At 40.3% G+C, this 15,994-nt stretch overlaps 1 protein-coding gene across 1 annotated transcript; it reads left to right on the top strand.

Annotated features, from left to right (window-relative positions):
* The first annotated feature begins 4,088 nt into the window (after positions 1-4,088).
* Positions 4,089-9,154, top strand: TMEM18 (transmembrane protein 18). Its single transcript, XM_053459005.1, has 5 exons — positions 4,089-4,178; positions 4,485-4,605; positions 6,639-6,693; positions 7,483-7,576; positions 8,860-9,154. The coding sequence occupies exons 1-5, from the start codon at positions 4,137-4,139 to the stop codon at positions 8,956-8,958; spliced, it is 411 nt and encodes a 136-aa protein (XP_053314980.1). The 5' UTR covers positions 4,089-4,136; the 3' UTR covers positions 8,959-9,154.
* Positions 9,155-15,994: the final 6,840 nt, after the last annotated feature.

Genomic DNA, 15,994 nt, shown 5'->3' with positions numbered 1-15,994 from the left:
CTTACATCTCCTCATTTCACTATGGTGAAGAGGAAACCTGCAAGAGGACGAGGTGGGTGAGCATCCAAGACATTCTTTCCAGAGCTGCAAAATCCTTTGCTCGATACAGAGATGGCTTGAAGGTTAGGGATCCAGGCGACCCATTGTTTTTAAATTTATGTATTTATGTATTTTATGCACTTCTTTTATGTAATAAGTTAATTCATTTTTTACTTGAATGCTTTTCCATTCCTCTGTACAAGAATGAAGATTGGTGATGTGTGACATATGTAGTTGATACAGAAACCTGAAAGGTCTTATTAAAAGGACTGGATATAGTGAGCAGTTTACTGATATATTTATTGATATATGATTATTTTGATACAGACAATGAAGAAGGCCTGGTCTTGCTACACAAGCTGAAATAAGTTTGAAGTGTCTACTTTATATTTTGCATAGAGTGTCTTTATTGTTGGACATTATTAATTGAGCATTTTTTTGCGCACATCTTTACTTTTCCATGTTGTATGTTTATATAGGTGACTCAAGCGGATACCTAATGTACTTTTCTGGTGAGGCAACCCGCTGCCAAGTTTTTTTCTTTCAGTTGTAAGGAAGTGCATGTTGGGGGGCAGCCAGAGAATTCTTTTCTTATGGCGTTAGAAACTCTAGAAAACACATGATTAATATAGTCCACAAAAATGTATGAACAGGGGAGGATTTGGTATATGATAATTTTGCTACATTTGTCATGGTAAAGATATTGTAATTGCATTTTTCTTATCTGTTGTCTTCTGTATTTATGTATGAAAGCTATCCACAGACAGGCAAGTACTTTAAAAAAAAATGAAAACGGATGAATGTTTGTCTAGGACAAAAAGGAAAACAATGAAGGAGGGAATGCAGCATCTGCAAATTGCCATTAGTCAGTAAAAAAGCCTTTTAAAGCCTTAATAAAAATCACAGGTCCAACAACTCTATCAGCGAGAGAGAAGAAAAACAATCTGAAATTCACGGACAATGAGAATGATTTCCTGTCGGATAACAAGCTACGCTGTAGTAATGCGGGGTCTATATCCAGTTATTACAGGAAATTCACCTTGATTGGCACTTTCACCTTGAGTGTATGCCATCAATGAGGACCGTATGCCACGGTTTACTGAGTGCAATGCACTTACATCAAAGAGAAAAAGGAAATGAAAGAGAGAGATGAACATGAGTGAGTGGGACTACCAATAAGATAAACTGGGGAATCCTAACCCAATCAAAGTAATTAAAATACATCTTAACATGGCTTTATAATGGATGTATCACCGATGTGAAAAAGTAACCCTTATTAAAATGCAAGAATACTGAAGAAGGAAAAAAACTGATTTTATGTGCAAACAAAAAAACTATAATTATATGACAAAAAGAGAAAAAGGATGTATCTAAGAATATTTTAATGAAATAAAACAGCAAAGTAAAAAAAAAAATGACGAGCGTGAGAGACATACAAATACCTGGGTACCCCTAAGATTTCTATACACAATCACATAGACTTTTTTAACCCTTGAAGGACAGAGCTGTTTTTTGTTTGTTTTTTTTTAAGTTTAACAGTGTTCTTTAGTGTATCCACACAAATTATATCGTTTTTTCAGAACAAGAAGGGCTGTCTTTAGATATCATTTTTATCATATCATCTATTTTACTATTAATTTAAAAAATATGGTTATTTTTTTTTTTAAAAAGCACTTTTTCTGACCTATTTGAAAAAATAGGTTACTCATCTGCAAAAGCTAATGAAAAAACTGCTATATCAGGGTCAATATCTAGGCATTCGAGCAACACTGTTTCGGCTTAGAAGGCAATCGTTTATCATCTCTTAAGGTGTTTTAAAGCAGGCTGAAGCTCCCATATTTAATATGGCGCATGTTGTCGCTCCAGGGAGTGATCAGACGGGGCCCCTGCAGCAGTTTTTGGTGTCACTGAATGCCTCATGGCAGGGGTGTAACAATTATGGCCCCTTTAAAAGATGGTAGCTGCGGGTAATATCTGGAGTTAGCAGCACAGTGAGTGTAAAGATCATTCGATTGGATGATCTCTCACACTATCTTCCTGCACGCTGAAGCAAAGCTGCACCGAGGCAGGTGCACAGCACCCAGGCGGCAGTTAGTGGAGGAGAGAGAGGGGTACCCTTAGTCTCTTCCGCTCCCTGCCCCCACCCGCCTTGGCGCTGCCCTGACTGTGGTGGTAGGAGCACGAGGCTGCTGTCTTTGCTCTGGTGCTGGCACTTCATGCTGATCGACAAAATATAATGTCATGTTCCGATGAAACGCAGTGAAGCGGCGTGCACTACAATGGAACAGAGAGACAAAGGCCTTGTGCTTCTACCACGGGACTTCAGCAAGGTATGTGAATTAGAAAAGTGGTGGGATGGGGTACATAGTGAGAAAGGAGGGATAGTGAGAGGGGGGAGAGGAAGATAGTGAGAAGTGGGGTAGTATGAATATTGAAATAAATAGAGTGCAACCTGGGTGCTGGGGCAAGTCAGCTGGGTGTTGCGTCTTATGTGTGCAATCTGGGTGCTGAGCAAGTTCTGTGGATTCAAGCTGGGTGCTGCTGCAAGTCCTATGACTGCGATCTGGGTGCTTAGCAAGTCTCATGAATGCAATCTGGGTGCTGTTTCAAGTCCTATATGTGCAACCTGGGCTCTGGCATATCCTATGTATGCAACCTGGGTGCTGGGCAAGTCCTATGTGTGCAACCAACTCCTATGAGTGCAATCTGGGTGCTGGGTAAGTCCTGTGGATGCAACCTGGGTGCTGGGGCAAGTGCTTTGAGTGCAATCTACCACGTCAGTTGTGTTTTTATGCCACCAATGGGCTAAAAACACAACTGACGTGCTAATCAAGTCCTATGTGCGCAACAACTTTGTTAACACCATAACAATGGAATTTGTTGACCTGAAGCAATGTTCATATTCTTAATTTTGCATCTTGATAGGCCAACCTTTCATAGTTTCTTCTAGCTGGTGCTTTGAAAGTGACTAGCAATTTTTTATATAATGTATACACGTTCCATCCACTTGTCATTTTCACTTGAAATCATGGAACATGATAGCAATATTACCACACCCACCTGGGGACGCCAAAACAACTTTTGCACCCAGGCATCAGTGACCCTGCGCTGGAGACCATACCTGGGAGTTCTGTGGGTTTTCCTCTGAGCTTCCGGGAGTAGAGCTGCCTTTCCAGGTAGCCACAGGAAAACGCCGGGTCTGACACACCCCACTCCCTGCCCATTTCCCCCTTAAACAGCGCCATGTCCCTCAGTGTCAGCAGAACCGTCTACTGACATCAGTGGCACTGGCTGCCCGCATCCAGCAGGGGGGTGGCTGTGGGTAGTGGGAGCCATAAAGTTCCCAGGTATGCTTGTATGCCATACAAGCTGTTTGGGGGCTAAAGTGGCACAGACAGACTGTTTGGCGGCAAAGCTGGCACTTTGAAGGGTTGGAAAATGTTCGCGCTTGGGACCTGTGCTTTCTAGTTATCCCCCTGATGCAACCCCAATGCACCAAAAGTGAAGGAGCATTTAGGCAGAAAAAAAGTGTCATGAAAACTAAACCATGGATGGACGGTGAGCTGCTGCGTCTCATAAAACATAAAAAGGTACGTACATAAAACATTAAAGAGCCCCTGCCTCCTCAAACATATGAGTATGTGTCCTGAAGCACTCAATGGACAATGGAAGCCGTTTATAGTACAATGCACAAAACAGCCATGGCAAGATGGGTCCTAAAAATACACAAACAGGTCCTGGAACAAAAAGGGTTAGCATTACATATTTATCTAAGTTTCTTTGGTGAGCCCTCATCAAACACTAACGGGGTCCCGTGGGCCTGTCAGTGTGTCTAGCGTCAGCACCTGATCAAATTAAACAGCGGCCCTAAAGACACAGGCATAGTCACATGACGATCTGCGCTAGTGAAACCATATTAACCCCTTAAATACAAACCCTAACACAATCACTTCACGTATCACAGTCATCCCACAGCACGGCAACGGGGCGTGCCTTATGAGCCAGGGGCAGGACCAGCGTCTCATCCGGCGGTAGACTCCGCCCCTTGCAATAGCCACTTCCAGAGAGCAGTACTCCCGGGAACTTCCGTGTGTGCAATGGACAAGGATCCCGGGATCTGGGCCCTGCTGGAGCGGGCAGTGAGTGATAGGGGTGCTGTGTACGCCAGCTCAGGGTGCATAGGGTGTATGTATATTAAATGGCGCGCGTCTATCCGACTGGGCATGGTTATTATCACCAATGTATGCGGCATTATAGATGCCGGTTATCTATACGGTACTTCATAGCTGCCCTAATCTGTATGTGGATACTTCCTGTCCGGATATCACTGTGTTGTATGCAGTTTAACTAATAAGATCAGTACGTGTCGTTGTGTATGTTTGCGTGCAGAACAGCAGCGTCTATGTAAATATATATATATATATAGATCTTTTTTCTTTCTTTAGCCAATTGACTGGACGGAGCCATGGCTGATAGGACTCTTTGCATTCCACATATTGTGCTTCGCAGTCACCTGCATTTCCTTTAAATATTACAGACTTCAGATTGCTCACTTTCTGCTGATGGGTAAGTCAGGCATTTCCTTGTCTCAGTCAGGGTGTTCATGTTCTCACTAATTGCATCACCATGGGAACGCTTTGCACATTTACAGGACTGCATAGCTAGGCAGCAACGGCTTGTTTGGATTCTAGTACTTGACAACATTGTACAGCGCTTTAGAATATGATTGTGCTTTATCGATCAACAAAAAATCCACCTTAGCTACGCCTGCTTTTCAACTAAGCCAACTGGTCTAACCTGTTAACTAGTTTGAGGGGGTTAAAGCAGCTTGGATTTTAGCAGCCTCTTGATGTATCAGTGCGTGTCGCTGTTCATATGTATCTGCAGTCAGTGTGTGTGTGTGTATGTATAGCGCTAGAGTCGTGTGTAAATATATAGTGACACAGTATGCATGTCTACTGTATTGTAGTGCTGGATTCAGGGTGTATAGTGTTAGCCAGCATAAGAGTGTGACGGTAGCATGTACGGTGTTTAAGTTACAGTATGGGCTTAGCATGAGTGTGTATATAGTGTTAGTTTGTGTATTAGTGTATGGTGTTGGCATGTGTGTACATGAGGGTAAAATGTAAGTGTGTGTGTTACTGTAGCGTGTTTGTGAGCATAGGATGTTAGCGTGTGTCTGGATGGTGTTAGTGTGTAAATGTATGTTAGTGTATGGCAAGGTTTGACATTATATACATACACACACTCACTGGCCACTTTATTAGGTACACATTTTCAATTGCTTGTTAACAAAAATAGCTAATCAGCCAATCACATGGAAGCAACTCAATGCATTTAGGCATGTAGACCTGGTCAAGACAACTTGCTGAAGTTCAAACCGAGCATCAGAATGGGGAAGAAAGGGGATTTAAGTGACAATGGAAGACCGGAACAACATTACCTGGTCTGATGAGTCTCGATTCCAGCTGCGACATTCAGATGACACGGTCAGACTTTGGCGTAAACATGAAAGCGTGGATCCATCCTGCCTTGTATAAGCGATTCAGGCCGGTGGTGGTGGTGGTGGTGGTATATGGTTTGAGGACCTTTTCTTGGCACACTTTGGGCCCCTTAGTACCAATTGAGCATTGTTTTAAACCACAGTGTACCCATCTTCTGATGGCTACTTCCAGCAGGATACTGCACCATGTCACAAAGCTCACATTATCTCAAACTGGTTTCTTGAACATGACAATGAGTTCACTGAACTCCAATGGCCTCCACAGTCACCAGATCTCAATCCAATAGAGCACCTTTGGGATGAGGTGGAATGGGAGATTTGCATCATGGATGCAACCGACAAATCTGCAGCAACTGCATGATGCCATCATGTCCGTATGGACCAAAATCTCTGAGGAATGTTTCCAGCACCTTGTAGAAAATATGCCACGAAGAATGGCAAAAGGGGGTCCAACCCGGTACTAGCGAAGAGTATCTAATAAAGTGGCCAGTGTATGTATGTATATGTGTGTGTAATATATATATATATATATATATATATATATATATATATATATATATATATATATATATATTATATTGATAAATGTCCTTAAGTCTATATGTAATAAACCACTTCTTAGATTGAAGAAATGTGTGTGTGTGTATGTATGTATATGTGTGTATGTGTGTATGTGGCTTCTAATTCATTTTCCAACTTAGACTTGTAGGTTAGATTAAAGGGGCACTATCCATCAAATATTTGCCTTGAAGCTTCCAATCAATGGAACTAAAACATGGTCCCATAGCAGTCAGTAGGAGATCTTCAGCGCATGCTCACTGAACACATCTCCTGCAGGTCAAATAGTTGAGGGGTAGGGAAAGGGCCAAATGGATAAGGGGGGTTGCATAGAACACCCCCAATGCATGCATGTGTTAACGTGGGTATGATAGCTGGTGCATCCCTTTAAATAACATTGATTGCAGATCATTGATTTTGGCCCACTAATATTTCCTGTCATGCAATTCCTCTCAGCTTGTTTTACTTGACCTGTAATATTTGTACTGAATGTTCCAGTCATTTTGAGAACTAATATATTTATACATTTTCTTTGCAGTTTTATTAGTGAGCTGTGCAGAATACATCAATGAATTTGCAGCTTTTAATTGGAGGTACTCTTATTATGTCTCTGTCATTATATATGTATGTGTCATAAAGAGTGCCTGATAAGATAATGACATTTCTATAAGGATTTGCAACTAAGGTTTTAGGGTCATTTTTTTAACCTGGCTGTTAAAAATTGAGTTGTATCATCCCCTTCACAGAATATTCTGCAGTGTGTTTATATGTAAAACATTATGTAGAGTCAAGTGGCTTTTGACTTCTCATTGTGGTAGAAGGCTGTACTGAATATTACCCTTCCAGCAACCATGTGCCTAGGTACTTCTTGATAAGCTTAAATGTATCGTGTATCAGGCACCACATTAGATCGTACGCCTGTGTGTGTGTAGGGCCCTCGTTTGTAGTTGTGATCCATTGCTTAATGTAATGTTTTTATTGTTTAGAAAAGATAACAATTTGGGTACAATTAGCCAATAATGAGATGTGTATAATATATAATTTTGTGTATAACAGCTATTTTTTGGTAGATTTATATTCACAGAGCACAAAATGTAGGTACCAGGGGTAACATTTTAGGAACCATGGCAACCTGCACCATGGAATATGGTAAACCCTGGTCTATGCTATACGCAAGTGTAGAATTTAATGGCAGATAAGCCCCATTTGACCCATATCAAACTTGGGCTTTATGCTTGTCCTATGCTTATTTAAATTACCGAATCTATGGAATTTCACTACATCTGCTAAAATGTTTCACTTGTCTGCCATCACCTCTGCAGTTTTTCGGTTGTATTTGTATTTTTTTACATATACAAAGTGTAAATGTTTATATTTTTCAGGTCATTTTCAAAACAGCAATACTTTGATTCCACCGGGATGTTTATTTCTTTGGTACTTTCAGCACCATTGCTATGTAATGCAATAATCATTGTGGTAAGTATTGAAAGTGGTGACTTATTATTTTCTGTTTTTGGTTTAATTGCATGTATTTGTAAGAATCCATGATTATCGAACTAATTTTATTATTAGACAAAGATAACCCAAGTAAACACAAAATCCAGCTTTTAAATGATGATGTTGTGTATAGAAGGGAAAAAAGCTATCCAACCCTACTCAAAATGTAATTGATAATCGTGTTCAATGTCATTACACACCCAGGCATGATTACTTCCAGCCCCCTTGATTCCATTCCTTAAGTAAATAGAACCTGTCTTCCAAAGTTAAGTAGGCTAAAAGGCCTACCGAAATTCCAAGAATGGACAACTCATCCCGGATGTCATAAAAGGACCCAGACTAACATGTAAAGAACTGCAGGCCTCACTTGCCTCAGTTATTGTCAGTGTTCATGATTCCACTAAGAAAAATTTGGCTGTGCAAAAATGACATGCATTGGAGAGTTGCAAGGTGAAAACCACTGCTGACCAAAAAGGACATAAAGGCTTGTCTCACATTTGACAAAAAAAACCATCTCGATGACCCCCAAGGCATTTGGGATAATCCCTGGACAGATGAGTCAAAAGTTAAACTCCAAAATAAGCTTCATGCCAAAAGTCAAACACTGTGGTGGTAGGCTAAACTGGGACTGCTTTACTCCTTCAAGACATGGGCAACCTGCCATATTTGATGGAACCATGAATTCTGCTGGACCATCCTGAAGGAGAATGTCCGTCCATCAGTTTGTGACCTAGAGCTCAAGTGTGGTTGTGTTATGCAGCAGAACAATGATCTGAAGAGCACACAAGCAAGCCCACCTCTGAATGGCCCAAAGAAACAAACTGAAGGTTTTAGAGTGGTCGAGGCAAAGTCCTGACATCTGATTGAGATGTAAGATGCCCTTAAAAAGGCAGTTCATGCTTGAAAACCCTCCAATGTGGATGAATTAAAACAATTCTGCCAAGAAAAAATTCCTCCAAAAGACCCATTGCCAGTTATGGAAATAATTTGATTGCAGTTGTTGCTGATAAGGGTAGAATAGTTATTAGGTTTAGGGAGGCAATATTTTTTTTTTCACATGAAATAGGTTTTGATTAGTTTTTTACCTTCAGTAAATGATCATTTAAATTGCTTTTTGTGTTTCCTTGTCTTATATTAAAATCAGTTGGAAGATTTAAAATCGACAAGCTAAAATAGATAAACAAAAAATTATATAATTTGTAGTAGTCAAATAGAGCAATGAAATGTTTAGAATGGTAAATCATTTTCATTTTTTGTTTTAGATTCATTGGGTATACAAAACATTGTCAGTCATGACCGAACTAAAAGTGGTGCAGCGGAAAAGAAAGGAGGCAAGGAAAAAGCAAAATAAATCTGAGTAATTGCGTGCATTGAGGTTTACGGAAACAGCTTTACACAAGAACATGATGCCCATATCCATTGTGACAGAGAAGCTCCTGGTACACAAATGTTGACATGGGGATATTGACATGTTCTGAAAGGGAGCAAATTCAGACTGTTTTTAAAGTTTATATTTTTATTTGTATTTTAAATACAACTTGGTGTTTTTAAACATGACGTTCTGTTTTTTTCTAGTTGTTTAACAAACATATGTGTCTTGAATTATCAGCCTGAATATTAACAATGTGTTTCTCCATCAAAATTACATTTTCCCCCCCCACCTTGCAGAGGTATCCATTGGATTCCTCCTTTCAAACTTGGTGGGGTGGTGGTGGTTTTCTGAGGCATAACAAGTAAAAATGGCAACTGTGCCAACATTTAAATAGCGTTGCCAAGAAGGGTTACATGAATCATGCCAAAAAGTAAATATGTGAAAATACTCAAAGGAAGACATGAGTCACCTCTCCAGGTATTGTACATTAAATGTTAACAACTCTTTTTATTATTTCTTGTATCAGATTGTTAGCCTCTTGTATGTATTTTAGCTCTCTTATCTCAGACCAATCTACTAGACAAAAACTGACTTCTTTATACTGCCTGTGATAAACAATAGAATGGCATATTGTCACACCAAGTTGGACACTCTAACAAATGAAAGTCAGTGGAGGAACGGACTTCATTAGCATTGCTGCAAAGAACCTGCACCAGTGTGTTTATTGGGCAGAGAAAGTCACCAAAATGTCATATGACTAGCGATAATGGCAGCCCTCGGTCTGCAGGTAAATACATTTAATTGGAGCAAAATGAGAGAAAATCTGGTGTTTGTCAATGCAAACCTATGTTACTGTATACAGCACTTTATTTTATGCTCAGTATTTTGTTCCATTTGGAACTTCCTCTCTGATAACATTTCTTAATTGTATTACACATGCATTTTATCACACTGACCTGAATCGACTGCAAAGAGGAATCGTCCAGAGGAGCACAGTCTCTCGATTTAATACCCCCAAAATGTTATAAATGGCTGTATGCATATGTTTTCTCCCTGCACATGATTATATGGAACACTGGGTTAAGTGTTTATAATACACGTCCCGTTTAAATCCAGACCAGAATGGTTTCCCACAGACAAAGCATAGAAAGTTGATTAGTGCTTTCACTCCCAGTCGTTCTTAGTAAGTTCAGTTATTTGCACAGTGTTTCCACTGGGTGGCAGCAAATACACATTTCTGTAATAGTATTAAAAAAAAATGCAAGGGTGCTTTTTGCGTGTTTTGTTTTTCTTGGTTTTACACAATAAAAACTCATTTAAAAAATATACATTTTAAATATAGCCAGCTAGGCACAAATTTATTAATTCTACATTAATCGAAAATGACTGGAGGATGGCCCAAAAGGCAGCCCTTTTACCCCCCTCCCAAAAACTCCAACAAACAGGCAAATACCATGTATATTTAAACAAATGAATGTATTTCTTTATTAACAATTTAACAGTCGGCTATGGAAATATTTGTCTACAGTGTCGTCCAGCTTGAATCCCTGCACTGTGACACTAACCACAACTTTACTTGGTTCAATTTAAAATAAAAATAACCCTTCATGAGCCTTCACTCTCACCAACCAACACCAAACTGAAACAGTAACCAGTTCTAACCATCAATGAATAACACCACCTGGCATGTAAACCACCTGGCATGTAAACCGTATCCCCGCATTGCCTGTCAGCCCATGACACCAATAGGAATCCTTATCCCAAGGAGGGCCTTGCACTTAAACCAAAAGGCTTGTGCAGGACGACCACCGCCCCCCTTTAAAGTGGATTAGCCCTTGCACCATGCCAGCATAAAACCTCCACAGTCCGGGAATGCGAGCACTTGCATCTCACTGGCCAAGGACTGAACCCTGAGGGATGCCAACCAAAAGTGGAAGGGGTGATGTCAGAGAAGCTGACAGAGAAGAACGGGTGGACAGATATGAGGAGAGAGCTGTATCTTGAAAGCCTGTAGAAGCATGTGAGTCAAGAAGAAGGTGGTGATCAACAGTATTAAAAGCAGCAGAGAGTATTAGAATGGAAAAGTGACCTTTTGCTTTGATAGAGAGCAAGTAATTGGAGACTTTTGTTAGAGCTGTTTCAGTAGAGTGAAGGGGTTTGAAACTAGACTGTAGAGGGTCAAGGCGGGAATTAGAGGAGAGGAAGTTAGTAAGGCGATTGTACACAATCCGTTCAAGCAACTGAGAGGTAAAAGAAAGCAGAGAGATATGGTGGTAGTGAGTCAGATAAGTGGGATCAAAGGAAGGATTTTTTAGAATGGGTGTGATTAGTGCATGCTTGAAGATTGTTGGTACGTTTTCAGATGATAGAGAAAGATTAAATAGGTGGGAAAGTGATAGACCAAGGGATGGGCATAGAGATTTTGCGAAGTGCGATGGGATCAAGGGAAGAGGTTGTTGGGTGAGAGGAAGAAAGAAGAGTGGTGATCTCTTCTTCAGTTGTACAGGAAAATGCAGTTAGTATGGGATGAGCAGAGGGAGTGATGGTGGGTGGTGCAGGAAGGGGTGCAAAGTGAGATCTTGTCTAATAGTTTTGATCTTGTCCTTGAAGTGGGTAACAAGGTCTTGGGCAGTGAGAGAGGTTTGTGGTGTTGGTATGGAAGGACAGAGAAGGGAGCTGAATGTAGAAAAAAGGCGTTGGATTCGTACAAATCGCAAACTTACAGAATTTTGGTAAATTCGTTGTTTCATACAAAGCCATGAAAACTAGGCCAAACCCCACACGAATCGGATGAAAATGAAGCAAAAAGCTCAGCATTTTCATCTAAAAATTCCACATTCCCTCACATTCTGTCTCACACTTGCACCCACTCACTTTCTCGTTCACTCTTACACTCTCTAAATGTATCCCTACCTTTCTCTGCTGACCACATCCACTCCTGCCAACCACTTCCGCATCTTCTATCTTTATTCTTCAATCTTCTATCTTATTTCTTTGTCCGCGTTTCCATGGACATAACCCGATGGGAACCGATTGGCGGATAGGGGAGAGCATGTCACCCCAAGTGCCGCCATATTGCCCTCAGCAATTTCACTGACGTCCTCTTCCCTGATTGGTAAGAGGACCTCACCACAAGCACCACAATTTTGTCGGACGTTCTCGCTGGGTTATGCCTGCAGATATGCGCTCGCCCCAGAGAGATTTACACAGATTTTGACACCTCATCTCTCTACAAGATTACTGCAGAGGTGCCACAAAGGCGTCAATAAATTATATGAGGCTAAAGATATTTTTTGGCAAAAGTTGAACAGTGTCTAAAGGAAAACCTAACACTACAACAATAAGCATCTTTAATTATCAATAACTTATTCCTGTTGAATGATAATCTTTCAAAATGGGTCATTTTATTTTACATATTTTGATGATAATAGGTTCTGTAAAGTGTTAAAAGTACTTGGGACCACCTGAGCAAAATATAATTAAATAAAATTGGTAGAAAAGTGCAATATCTTCAATAAAGCAAAAAGATTTGTTATAATCAGTAAGTCTTGTCATTTAAAATGAATGCTCTGAGGTTAAATGGATTTACGAGATGTGTGTACACAAAGGTTTGACTTCACTGTACAATATTTGGAAAGGTGACTACCGGCACATTAAATGAAGGAAGTACTGCAATGTAATTGTTGAATGAGTCATTTCTCTAGAGGAATATTGTCAGAAAGCTAAAAAATTTCTCTCATCGTCAGAAAGTACTTAAGCAACACCTGAAAAAGTTAAAACTTATTTCAACCTAAAAACTCTTTTAGGCTTTGTTGCACTTGACCTATGCATTTGAAGATGCGGATCCAACTCTCTCCAGTCTTAAAGGGGATGTCACCTAAAATTCCTTAACGCTGCCTAAAAGTGTGTGATGATCATTTTTTTTATATACCAGCTCTATGTTTAAGATATTTGTAACTCATTATAATTACCCTAAGGAGTATGCTATAAGCACCTGGTCAGTTTAAAAGAGCTGTTCTACATAGGAGGTGTAACAGGTTCACCAATAGAGCTGTAGTAACTCCCAGAGATCACCCAGATGTATCCTCCTGTTGTCCCCGAAATCACTAGCAGTCAGCATGCACACCTTGGAACCCTGCTATGTGTACCCAATAAGTAGACATAACTTTAATTGAGTACAGCAAGAACGAACATTTTATTTTTTATATCCACAGAACTGCATTAACATAAGTAAACAGATACATGTATCTAACCCAACCTTCAATTCCCCTGGCAGCAATCCTATTGATGGGATTAGTTAAACAATGGAGTTCCTAACTGTGCTATCTTTGTTTGACAGCCAGACTGGAGCCATCTCTGAGTACCTTGGGGTCTGGTATGACAAGTCATTCTGTCACATATCTCCCCTTAAAAAGAAGACTGAACTGGGGCCAAACCCCAACCGGATCTGCAACCAGTTCAGTCGGGGAGCACAGCTCCGTCGCTCCTACAGTTGTTGATGCAGGGTTGCTAGCAAGAGGCCCCTATCCCACTAACCAGTCCTGGGGTGCACTTGAAGACTGGGGAGTTTGGGTCCCGGGTGAGGACAACAGTCCCACTCAACAGGGCAGGGAGACAGGGTCCATAATCTGTGGGTAGCAGGCTTGCTTTCAGTCCTCTCCAGGGGCCCCAGTGACAGACAGTTCCCTCACACACTCCGTCACAGGAGACCTCTTAAAATATCCCCAGATAAGTTCTGCATAATATAGAAAGAACTAAAAGAAAGCTATCTGTCATCCTCCTCGTCTCATAAAAACTGTTTAAAAGTTTATTTAAATACCACAGTTGCCTAGCAACAGATTCCTGTAATTCCTCCAAAGACATCCCATAGGTAGTACATCACTACAGTCTGACCAACGGCAGCCACTCCCACCCACCAAAGCTTTATGGATCCACATTTACACAGTGATGGCCGGTAACTGTGATTGAGTAAGGTGTTTTGTGTGAACCTAAAGATCGGCAGGCTTAGCAACGAAGACAGACAGGATTCAGTGGCCCAGCTAAAATGTTTTCAACAAGAAAATACAGCAAAATTGTATTGTTATGTTTGCACCTTTAAGCTTGCAAGTGTTACTACATGAACATACATCTCAAGTAAGAGGACATAAGATATATTATAACTGAAGAAGAATAGATGTGTCAGTCAGGGGCTTTGCTAAGTTTCTAAATAATGTGTTGCTAGGCTCTATGGTAAAATTCAAAAGTGTTGTAAAACCGAAATGACCGTCTACATGCAGAGAGTTATTTGAAGCACACGAGATGTATATATGGAATATGTTTATATTGGTTCAACAATCTAAAACACAGACACAATCCAAGTTTAAGCTATTAGTTATGGGGCACGTAACCTGTTGAGTGCTGGTATGTATTTAAGTTTGATAAACACTAGACTTGTGCATTCCGATTTGTCTGAATTGCAAATTCCTAAAAACCTCTGAAAACAAGGCCAGACCCCCAAAAACAGATGAAAAAAGCTCATATTTTTCTTCCAAATTTCACTCCCACTTCCACTTCTGTGTCTCACAGCTCTGCTTCCATGTCCCACATCTCTTCATCACCTCCTTGCGAGCTTTCACCAAAATGACAGAGCTTCCATTGAAGTCCTCTCCCACAAATGGAGGGTGGGGGTAGAGGATGTCAACGGAAGCACCACCATTTTGCCCTGAGATAACCCTGTGTCAACGTCCACCATGGGGGATCCAGGGAGAGGATATCAGATAAGATAACTTTGTGTTAACTTCTACCAAAATAATGGAGCTTCTGATGATGTCCTCTACCCTGATTGGAGGATTGGGGGAGAGGACATCACCGAAAGCGCCACCATTTTGGCAGAAGTTTGACAGGAGGTTATGTCAGCAGAGATGCGGATGAAAACAAAAAAGAGACGAAAAAAGAAAGAAAGGAGGGGAGAATGAAGATCAGGAAGATGCAGATATAAACAGGTATAACAAAGGCGTTGAGCAGGAATACACTGCAGAGGCCAATAGGAAGGAGAGGCACAAGGCAAATCTAAGAAAAGACCTTGGGTCAAAATGCAGGCAGCAGGCAAAGGGTTAATCCAGCAGTCAATCCAGGGGTCAGCAAGTCAGGCGGCAGGCAAAGGGGTAATCCAATAGGCAGTCCAAGGGTCAGAAGGGCAAGTTTGTCACAGAAAGGATAGCAGGGAGAGCAGAGATAGTGGGAGAGGCGATTCTTTACTTTCTTCATAGTGGTCAATATGTTTACACGGAGATAAAACACAAGGTACAGTCATGAATTAATGGTTATATTAGCTGATATCTAACTGGGAAGCCTTATAAAAAATTATTTTGGAATGCCACAGATTGTCTATAGGTGCCAAGAGTTAAATGTGAAGACTGTTGATAGTGTAAGATGTAATGTAAATAATGCATGCATTTTGTAAATACAGAATGGACGCTATGAATGCGGGATTTTTCCTGCCCTCATTTATATTATACAGGTTAAGTAGTGACAACAGTAACAACATAGGATAGATCAACTGACTATAAAGTGAGTTAATTTTTCACCTGAATCTAATAAGGAGAGAAACCTTCTTATGACATCACAAAGCCTCAACGAGGAGGAAAAAACATCAGAGTTGACGCACTGCATAAAAATATTATAGCCTTTCCATAAATATCTCTAATCTTTGTATTCTATTACCTGTCACAATATTCTTCATAATATTACATTTAAGTGTCATTTTTTATTTATGGGTGTGAGACTTATTCACAAAATATTCCTCCAGGGGGAACCATTAGAATGTAATATTCACAAAAGTTCAAACGCAATTAATTCGTTGAGGTCATCAATAAATGTCAAAGTTGCTACATTCCAGGACATTTTAAGCAAAATGTTCTGAAACTCATGCAATGCCAGAATATTTTTACAAAAACAATATACTTAACACTACATAGACAGTATATATATATATATATATATATATATATATATATATATATACAGTACTGTGTTAAGATTTCTGG

This window comes from Spea bombifrons, chromosome 3 (assembly GCF_027358695.1).
Source record: "Spea bombifrons isolate aSpeBom1 chromosome 3, aSpeBom1.2.pri, whole genome shotgun sequence".
NCBI classification, from domain to species: Eukaryota; Metazoa; Chordata; class Amphibia; order Anura; family Pelobatidae; genus Spea; species Spea bombifrons.
The sequence above is the reverse complement of the archived record's forward strand: the minus strand, read 5'-3'. Positions and strand labels throughout refer to the sequence as shown.

What these genes read in the sequence shown, in the direction of transcription:
- TMEM18 (XM_053459005.1), top strand. Translation starts at nt 4,137, where the DNA reads ATGGACAAGGATCCCGGGATCTGGGCCCTGCTGGAGCGGGCA. An exon ending in GGGCCCTGCTGGAGCGGGCA is followed by an intron (nt 4,179 to 4,484) that starts GTGAGTGATAGG and finishes TTCTTTCTTTAG; the next exon opens with CCAATTGACTGGACGGAGCC. An exon ending in TTTGCAGCTTTTAATTGGAG is followed by an intron (nt 6,694 to 7,482) that starts GTACTCTTATTA and finishes TATATTTTTCAG; the next exon opens with GTCATTTTCAAAACAGCAAT.